This window comes from Geotrypetes seraphini, chromosome 10, assembly GCF_902459505.1.
Source record: "Geotrypetes seraphini chromosome 10, aGeoSer1.1, whole genome shotgun sequence".
Lineage (NCBI taxonomy): Eukaryota > Metazoa > Chordata > Amphibia > Gymnophiona > Dermophiidae > Geotrypetes > Geotrypetes seraphini.
Genome location: NC_047093.1, coordinates 30,256,998 through 30,267,485, shown reverse-complemented (window position 1 = coordinate 30,267,485; position 10,488 = coordinate 30,256,998). Strand labels below are relative to the sequence as shown.

Here is a 10,488-nt window from a genome sequence, read left to right as displayed (position 1 = left end):
GATAGACGTTTAAAAACCTACATAATATAAATGTGCATGAGTCGAGTCTCTTTCATTTGAAAGGAAACTCTGCAATGAGTGGGCATAGGATGAAGTTAAGAGGTGATAGGCTCCAGAGTAATCTAAGGAAATACATTTTTTACAAAAAGGGTGGTAGATGCATGTAACAGTCTCCCAGAAGAGGTGGTGGAGACAGAGACTGTGTCTGAATTCCAAAGGGCCTGGGATAGGCACATGGGATCTCTCAGAGCGAAATAAATAATTGTTACTGTGGATGGGCAGACTGGATGGGCCATTTGGCCTTTATCTGCTGTCATGTTTCTATCTCTAAGCAGAGTGATTAATTTGCCCCTTCTGCCACGGTTCTATATGTGACCGTCTCTGAAGTCACTAACCTTTAGTTATGGTTTCCCAGAGACGGTCACATATGGTCAGCCTTGTGGGGCCATTTGGCCTGGACGTCTGTTTGGGGAAAAATGTTTAATAATTTTAACTAAACACAAAATTCAGCTACTGAATTTTTCTTAATATAAAATTGCACACTTCTACAGCTAAAAATCTGTTTCAACTGTTTTTGTATTTTTATTTATTTATTAATTAATTATGAGTTCTACAACCGTTGTATCATCCTAATTTGCACTGCCCCAGGCTTCTGTGAAAAGCCCTGCAACTTGATATAAGAGCAAACCTCCACAGTCATGTTAACATATCTACCCATGAACAATACCTTCCAAAATGGTTTCCAGAAAGTTCTAGAAGCTTCTACCCAGTCTAAGCCAGAAAAGGAAGTTTCTGTTAGACTAGCTTTGTATGTTTGTGCTGTCCCTTAACAAATTATTCTGTAATAAAATGTGCATTAACAAAATTCTTGATCGCATAAGACACTTAAGATGGGCGAAGTATGTAAAAAAAATATAAGACCCTCCTCTCCCCCTCCCCCATGTTCATCTATCTAGCACTTTACAGTGACCTAATGGCTTTTAACATCTATGCCAGTATTTTTGACATAACATATATAGAAATTTCTATTAAATAATTTGGTTTTAAATGTATATGCCGGCATCGATATATTGTCCATCCATATAAAGCTAAAAGCAAAATGCAGTGCTGTTAGAACAAACATAACAACTTTGCATGTTTTATATAAAATCTCTTGGGAATACAAGGATCTAATAAAATAAAAATTTGAAGAAGAGATGAAATTCCTGGCTTGTTCCAATATTTGGCATAACTGGACAACTGGCTAAAATGTACAACGTCCACAAACTGTCCAAAGATTGGTTGTTCTTTGACTTGTGTTTCATTAGGCACTAATCAAAAGCTCTTGCCTCCCATCTTGGAGGGTAGGAGTGTCTCAGAGAAAAGATTTCCTCTTTAGGATCGTACTCGATTATTCTCCTGTAATTTCAGATTTTGGCTTCTCTCGGTCCCATTTTCACCCTCAGTATGAGGAAGATGAATATTTTAGTAATGCTTATTTGACTTTTAAGTATGAATGGTGGGCTTTTCTATAATTTAATGTAGTCCTTTTCTTACTGCCCATATTATTTTAAATTTTTTTGAATATGTAAACCGCTGTGATCGTGGACTAAGCCAAGCGCTATAAGAAAGTTTTTAATAAACAGAATTCTTAAGACTCCTGAGCTCTTCCCAACATAGACTTATTAACCTCTATTAAAGAATTAATGGAGACCCCCCAACAAAACTTTTATTCAAATATCTGCTTGTGGTCTCACATCTTCCTTTTCTTTAGATACCATACCAAGGTCAACTCGCCCCCTACTCCAAATAGCTAATGCTGATTGAGTCCACTGCTAAAAATGTACTCTGGTTATATACAACTCTGTCAGTGACAGAATACCTGCAGACACTTGACTCTTGGCTTTAGGAGGCAAGGTAAGGATCTGAGAGCACCAGGAATTTCATTGAAATCTGAAAACAGACAAGGTGCAGAACCATAAAGGTTAGGAAAAAAAAAAGTCCCCCCCCCCCTCGCCCCCAAAATCCCTTATCTATAAAAATTTGCAAGGATTGTGTACAAAAATTCCTGAGGTGAATGGGGTGGGTGAGGCGTAGGCAATAGCAGACAAAATGTTCGTACGGATGTCCTGTGCACGAGTCAGCGGGGTTACTCGGTGTCCAGGTGCAATAGATACTTGCTGTCAAGTTAACACCTGGAATGAAAAGAGCTGTCTGTGGAGCATGCAAACTTGACAGCCTACGAAAGAACAAAGTCTTTCAAGGGCTTCTGAAAATATCCTGTCGACTCAGCCAGGGCCCTCTGCTCAGGCCTCAAAGAACTGCCGCTCCATCTGCTTGGTGAGGGTCCCGCTTGATTGCAAGGTCCTTGTGACAATCTCTTGGGTCACTTGTTTGGTGAGGGTGCCGCTGCTTTCTAGCCGCTGAGTGGTAAGAGACATGCCATCTGGAACAAGATAAGATGAAAATCAGAGGCTGGAATTTGGACGTCTAATTGTTGCTGCCAACTCTGTGGGCGCAGTGGGTGGTTGAGCACCCACAATACAGAGCTCCTTTTGCTTTGTCCAGGAAGGGGCACCCCTGCCTGGCTTCTGTGAGATGATAACACTAACTCAAATAATTGGGATTTTTTAATATAAACCTATTGGCATTCCAACTATAACAAATTTATATTCTCCTAATGCTGAATGTAGTATATACTGATAACATATAGTCACCAATTGTGTCATTCAAAAACTTTAAATGCAAAATGTTGCCAAATTCACAAAATTCTGCTTAAAATTTTTTTGGGGTTTGTATCATGTGCTCAGTTCACCTCCAGCCAGGTCAAAAGTAAAAATTTGGACCATATTTTGAAACAAAGGGAACATCATCCACAGATGCTCAGAGGCCCCCCAGATGCGGCAGGGCTTTCCAAAATCCATACAAAATGCGGGTTTTGGAAAGTCTATCCGGGCAACCGGACATGTCCTACACATAAGGATATTCCCTTGCTCCATCTTTAAGGTTATCAGACGTCCAGATTTCCCTGGACTTGTCCGGGGGGGGGGGGGGTCTGGATGGCTTTTCAAAACCCGGCACTTTGTTCGGGTTTTGAAAAGCCTCAAATAGTGGCGGGCAGGGCTAGGGCATTACAGGGTGGGCATGGATGGAACTGGGTGGTCCATCCTCCATGTACACCCCTCTTGCAGTTGCACACTAAGCAACTTACTTGCATTGGTTGCAGAACAGCACCTAGCACTTATACGTGTAACTATCGGGAAGGGGTAAAACGCGGATCTAAACCCGCACGGTCTGGTAACCCTAGTGTCACATAAATTCATCAGTGGTAGCTGTGGATGAGATGAAGCACTGGTGACTCGCAGCAAGGCTGTGGGAAGATTCTTGAATATTTTGGATTTTTTTTTTTCCCCTGAAACGTGAAGATAGATTTTTTTTCTGTGATGTATGTGCTGCACTAGTGACAGGAAACTCCTACCTGGGAAAAAGGGATCTGCCAGGGCAGAGTGAGTGAGAGTAGTTTTCGTACTGTATTCGGTGGGCAGGTTATATACTTCTCGCCGATTGATTTGCTGTCCTCCGAACTGTGAAAAGTTCCCTGAAAATTTAGACAGAAGTCAAGTGGACTGTAAGAGATGGTTACGGTTCAGGGCTCAGCCCAGGTCCCACATTAACCTTGTAGATAGAATAGTCATTATTCCTCCCCCTCCCTTTTTTTTTTTTTTTTTTTACTGAGCCACGGTAGAGGTTTCTACCACAGCCCAGAGCGCTAAATGCTCTGATGCTCATAGAATTCCTGTGAGCGTCAGAGCAGTGTCAGAGCATTTAGCGCTCCGGGTCACAGTAGAAACCTCTTCTGTGGCTTGATAAAAGAGGACCTCTATTTCAGTGGTTCCCAACCCTGTCCTGGAGAACTACCAGGCCAATCGGGTTTTCAGGCTAGCCCTAATGAATATGCATGAGAGAGATTTGCATATAATGGAAGTGACAGGCATACAAATCTGCTTCATGAAAACCCGATTGGCCTGTCTAAAGGTCCTTGCTTTATACAGCCTTGAGTGAATTCCTTCAAAAAGGCAAGCGGGAAAGGCCAATCAGGCAATGGTCTTGGGCCTGAAGTTGAAGGAAGTACAGTCTGCAGGTGGATTTTAGAGGCCCCTCCCCAATTCCTGCTCTGGAATCCACCATGTCTTACATTAACACTGCAAATATACATTTTCTGTGTATTTATTTTAATTATTTTAAAATGGTACTTAATATTCTAGTACCTGTATATGATATGTAAACCACTTTGGTTGTACTCACAGAAAGGTGGTATATCAAATCTAACCGTCTACAAGTGGAAACTCACTGCTGTTCAACAAACCACTAAATGTGACGCCAATCCTCAGAATAGTACAGAATACGGCTGCCCGTTTAATATTTGGACTGAAGAAAAGCGATCATGTTAGTCCCTACTACAGACTACTGCACTGGTTACCAATGGAGGCACGAATAATGTTTAAGTTCTTTTGCATTTCCTTTAAATCAGTTTGGGGAATAGCCCCTACCTATCTCTTTTGCCTCATTTCGTGCTATACCAGGGGTAGGCAATTCTGATCCTCAAGAGCCGGAGCCAGGTCAGGTTTTCAGGATATCCACAATAAATATGCATGAGATAGATTTGCATCTCAAGGAGGCAGTGCATGCAAATCCATCTCATACATATTCACTGTGGATATCCTGAAAACCTGAACTGGCTCCAGCTCTCGAGGACCGGAATTGCCTACCCCTGTGCTATACAGTCCTACTAGGATAATCAGAAATTGTAACTTATTTGCCTACCCAAGGATCACTGGTTGTAAATATAGGTCCTTTTTGGATAGAACATTCATGTTTCAAGCAAGTAAACAGCAGTCTTGGTTAGGCAATTACATACATAGGTTGACCTATGGCGCTTTTCGGAAAGAAATTAAGACTGCATTGTTTAATAGATTTATTTCCTAAATAGAAGTCATATTAAATTTAATAATTTTATACTGACTATCCTTGAGAAATATGTTGTGCTTTTACTATTTGTATTTTGTAAATCACTGATTGTCTAGTTCTCTTCAGTGTAAACCGCCTAGAAGTCGTATGATTGTGGTGATATAGAAGAATAAAGTTATGTTATGTAGAACAGTGCTGTGCAAAAGTGATATCAATTAAATGTAATAAGGAAAGATCGCAAAAACTCCAGTGCCAAAATAATTAAAGACACTTTACAACGGGGTGAAGGGTACTATTATTATTGGTCAAAAAAAACTTCATTGCAAAAACCATGTTATTTACCATAAAATGACGACTTCTTGCTTTATGATGCTTACTCAATAACTCATTCTTCAAGTCATGTAATAAGCAAAATAAATCTGGATGTTTTGCACAAAAGTGAATCATTAATTAAAAGTTCTGGCTGTAATATTGATTGTTATCTTATTTATAAATTCACGACACGCATATAGGGCTCCTTTTACAAAGCCACGGTGGCGATTCTCCTGTGGTAAATGCTGTGGGGAAATCGCCACCGTGGCTTTGTAAAAAGCCCATGGTTACTATTTAACCCCCCCTTTTACAAAACTGTAGCATGTGTTTTTTTTAGCACCAGCCGCGGTGATACATAGGAATTCTGTGAGCTTTGGAGCTGTTACGCCGTGGCCGGCGCTAAAAACCGCACTATGGTTTTGTAAAAGGAGAGGGGGGTTAAATAATTTAATAAAAGCAATATTTTTACCCTGCTAGGTTCTTCTATCATGTTAACGTGTCATACTAGGTTAGCGATGTTTTGCCATACTATGCTCATCATGCTACGTTCGTTTATTTCTCACCCACCCTTATCCAGGGCGAATTGCACATTAACCTACAAAATAAAAGATTTGCATTTATCATACAAAACATTTCAAAGACACACTATAACAAATTACATACTTGCATATCAAATCAATTTACATATAACATAACGACGTGTATCAAAATATAAAATTCCACAAGGCATAAACGATGCCTCAATAACAGCCATCAAATAACCAAATAAAACATACCAGGCCATTGAACACCTCCGTGACTAGCACTCAGCACTCAAGAGTCATCACTCCTTCTCCCTCGGCCAAACTAAGACCCTATATTTCATTTTACAGAACAGATGTCTTTTCAGCGGTCTCGCCATACCATGTTTTGCCATGCTATATTTTACCATGCCTTGTTAACTATGGTGTCCTTTTGTTAAGCTGCGCTAACCGATTTAGCGCACGCTAAATGCTAAGACATCCGTTATATTCCTATGGGCATCTTAGCATTTAGCATGCGCTAAATCGGTTAGCCCACTTTAATAAAAGGACCTCTATGGGCTCCTTTTATGAAGCCGCATTAGCAGTTTTAGCACACGCAGCTTTGTAAAAGGAGCCCTATGTTTTACCATATTTGTCCGTGGAGTGACGATGTTCTTAAATGGACTTTATTTGAAAGTGTTAAAGTTCCAAAGGTATACTGAAATCATCCACATAAAATAATTCCATTCACATAAAAATAAATCATCCACATAAGAGCCTTAAAGGACCTAGTCCGCTAGGGATACAGGACCCAACATGGTCCGCGTTTCGACAAAAAGTCTTCAGGGGTCCCTGGGGGTCCTATAAAGGTGAGTACATGGGAAACAATTGTGTGGTGAGCCGGAAGTGAGATACCACACAATTGTTTCCCGCGTACTCACCTTTATAGGACCCCCAGGGACCCCTGAAGACTTTTTGTCGAAACGCGGACTATGTTGGGTCCTGTATCCCTAGCGGACTAGGTCCTTTAAGGCTCTTATGTGGATGATTTCAGTGTGCCTTTGGAACTTTGACACTTTCAAATAAAGTCCATTTAGGAACATCGTCACTCCACAGTTTTTTTTGTTTTCTCTGGATTTTCTTCTTTGTGGATATTTTGGGGTCAATTTCTTTTGTTTTTTTTACCATATTTGTCCTACAATGTCCTGCCATGCCATGTTGGCCACCACATTGTATAAATATGCTTTATTACGTATGTAAACTTGTAACCCGTTCTGAGCTCTCCTGGAAGGACGGGATATAAAACCAAATAAAAGCAACTATTTTGAAGAATGAGCTGTTGAGTAAGCATCGTAAAGCAAGAAGAAATCATGTTACATGTTACATGGGTTTTGATTACATGGCTTTTGCAATGAGGTGGTTTTTATTGACCAATGATAGTATCTGAACTGCTTGTGGTATTTGTGGTATACAAAAATAAGGTTGTTATTATTATTATCCTTCACTCTGCTGTAAAGCGATTTTAATTATTTTGGTACTGGGGTGTTTGAGGTCTTTTTCCTAGTTGCAATTAATTGCCATCACTTTTGCTAGTGTATTAAATCTATTCATCTATTTTTGCACTGACTGGGATCTATGGTTGATAACATCATATAATAAAATATATAAATACTTTAATACTCAGTAACAATAATAGAATAAATACCAGTTCAAATCCTGCCATAAATACATTTAATCCTAAAGTACCCAATATTCTCCCGCACATCTTAAAATGAGTATTCTGTGGAGACTTATGAGTTGCTGTACATCCTCTCCTCTACCCTCAGTAGAGAGAATGACACAGGGACAAATTTTTCCCTGTCCCCACAGGAACTCATTTTCCCATCCCGTCCTGGCGAGTTCTTTTCCTGCCCCATTCCTACAAACTCCATCCTCATCTGCACAAGCCTCAAACATTTTAAAATCATAAGTGTTCGAGGCTTGTGCGGTTAAGGCAGACTTTACAGGAATGGGGCAGGGACGGCAACAAAACTCACGAGGACGGAACAGGGAAATTGAGTTCCTGCAAAGATGGGGACAAATTTGTCCCCATGTCATTCTCTAGACCTCAGTCATTATCAAGAGATTTTCTTAACTGTGACCATCTCAGCAAAAAAGGGAATAACTGAGAAGAAGATACCATGGAGACCACCATTTTGTAACTCTAGGATTTGATTTTCTACCCACACCTTGTCTTCTTACCATGCCTGGATTATGGCTGGTAATATAGTCACACCTCTCATTGGAGCTGCCCCCATCCCTTAATAGCAGAGAAGATTTCAGATACTATTAAGTACTACTAGAAATTATTTCCACCAGCAATGGGCAGCTAACCTTCCAGCTACTGACAAAAGACAAATCTTTCAAGAAGTACCTCCATCTTGAGACTCGATGGTAATAATGCCTTCCCTCTCTGGTCCAAATCCCTGTGTGGTCTTAGCTTGCACTTTGAACTTGTACGGGATGTTCTCAGTCAGGTAGGGTACCGTCAAGGTCGTTTCTGGGTTATCACCCTCAACGTAGATATTCTTTGGCTCCCCTGTGACACAAAATATGGAACAGACTGTGAAGTGAATGCAGTACCCTGATTTCTTCAATTTCCAATTTGTAGATGCTGATCCAAAATTTCTGTCTTGCATCATCTTTGATTCTCTTATCTGAATGTGATTCTTGCCTCCTTCATCTCTTCCCAAGGAGAAGCCATGGTGATCAAAAGTCTCACATAGATTCAGATTTATAAGCAGCAGGAGGAAGGGAAGACAAGAGTGCATACAAATAGCCTTACAAGAGTGCATACAAATAGTCAAGCCAATGGTCCATCAACCCCAGTAGCCCATTCTCACGGTGGCCAATCCTGGTCACTAGTACCTGGCCTAAATCCAGAGAGTGGCAACATTCCATGCTACCGATCCAGAGCAAGCAGAGGCTTCCCCATGTCTTAATTGGACTTTTCCTCCAGGAATTTGTCCAAACCTTTCTTAAAACCAGCTACGCAATCTGCTTTTACCACAACCTCTGGCAATGTGTTCCAGAGCTTAACTATTCTCAGTGAAAAAAAATATTTCCTCCTATTGGTTTTAAAAGTATTTCCCTGCAGTGAATGTGAAAGCCATAGCAAGAGCACCATTGGTAACTGGCTACCTCATGCAATGTCTGTAAAGAATGATTACGTGGTGCAGTTCAGATAATGACATACCTCCACCATGCAGCGTCTCACAGGTAACCATATAGCCTAAGATTGACCCATTGGGTTTGCGAGGCCTCTCCCAGCTGAGCTGAAGTGAGTCTGGACTCAAAGCTGTGAACACTAAAGGGCCTGGTGCACTGGGGGTGCTTAATGTGAACGGAGAACCTAAAAGAAAATACAAAAATCTCTCAGGAACACTGAGCTAGAAACAACCACCAATCAGAATAAGTACCGTATTTTTTGCTCCATAAGACGCACTTTTCCCCCCAAAAGTGGGTGTGTCTTATGGAGCAAATATAATTTTTTAAAACACCTCCCCTCTGCCCCGGTACCTTTTTAAAAATTCCAGTGGTCCAGTGCGGTCTCGCCAGGAGCTTCCATGCTCCGGCTGAACGGCTGCCTCCTTTCTTGCTGCTGCAGAGCGGTACATAAGGCAGGAGTGCGAGCTTTTTGCTTCCTGCCTGGTCCTGCGCCGTTCCGTGAATGGCTGATGTCAGTTCTTGCAATTGTCGAAAACTGATGGCAGCCATTCATGGAGTGGCACGGGACCAGTCAGGAAGCGAAAAGCTTGCACTCCTGCCTTATGCGCCACTCTGCAGCAGCAAGAAAGGAGGCAGCTGTCCAGCAGGAGCGTGGAAAGCTCCTGGCGAGACCGCGCTGGACCACCAGCATTTAAAAAAAGGTACCAGGGGGCTGTGGGTTGCCTCCTCTACACGTAGGTGCGTCTTATGGATAGGTGCGTCTTATAGACCGAAAAATACGGTATTTCCTTGGCTTCTTCAAGTGACCATTTGAGACATTCTAGTCAATGAAAATGATCAGGTCCCTAGCCAGTGGTGTCAAAGAAGGGTGCACAAGCCAAATTATTTCCTCTTATTTAGTTTTTGTGTTATTTACTTGATCTTTTATTTTATTCTTTGTTTTATATTATGTAACTAGTGTGCATTATTGAGCAGTAGCGGGCACTATGCCGCTATTGACAAAAGAGAAACCTGAAAATTCAGGATTTCTTTTTATAGGCTTTTTCTCTTATATTTATACAGTTTTAAACAAATGCATTAGAAAATTCCACTTCTTGCTGAGGAAATATGACAAACTTAAATAAGCAATACAAAATTTCCAATACAGAATGATCAAAAAAATTAGGAAACATTGTTGTCAGGAAAGACCTCTATTTGGAGTGGCCCAATATGGAAACTGGGCTAGATTGACTTATAACAAAATAGTAGAATTAATTTAATTCCATTATTTTAAGTTATAAAATGAAATTAAACAACATGGGCAATGTTGTGGATGTTTTCTATGTAATTTCAAACAAATTCACATCCCTAATTCATTTGTTCATCCAAATGTATTAATAGCTCTTTTTTTTTGCCTTGTTTTTCCCCCTCATGTGTAATTTGCCCTGCCCTTTAGAGGGTGAATTTGATTATAGGGTCATGTAATTTTTTTTATATTTGTAATATTGTGATGTACTTGGTCCCACTAACCCAAGGATCT

General features: G+C 40.7%; 1 protein-coding gene across 8 annotated transcripts in view; it reads right to left on the bottom strand.

Moving 5' to 3' along the window:
* Positions 1 to 324: 324 nt before the first annotated feature.
* ITGB4 (integrin subunit beta 4) overlaps positions 325 to 10,488 on the bottom strand; it is a 159,313-nt gene continuing 149,149 nt past the window's right edge. For all 8 annotated transcript variants that reach the window (XM_033962471.1, XM_033962470.1, XM_033962472.1 and 5 more), the window contains 4 exons: positions 8,998 to 9,153; positions 8,176 to 8,340; positions 3,458 to 3,577; positions 325 to 2,425 (listed from right to left, as the gene is read on the bottom strand). In XM_033962471.1, the coding sequence (XP_033818362.1) occupies positions 2,286 to 2,425; positions 3,458 to 3,577; positions 8,176 to 8,340; positions 8,998 to 9,153 (581 nt within the window). In that variant the 3' untranslated portion in view covers positions 325 to 2,285. The remainder of the gene's footprint in view (positions 2,426 to 3,457; positions 3,578 to 8,175; positions 8,341 to 8,997; positions 9,154 to 10,488) is intronic.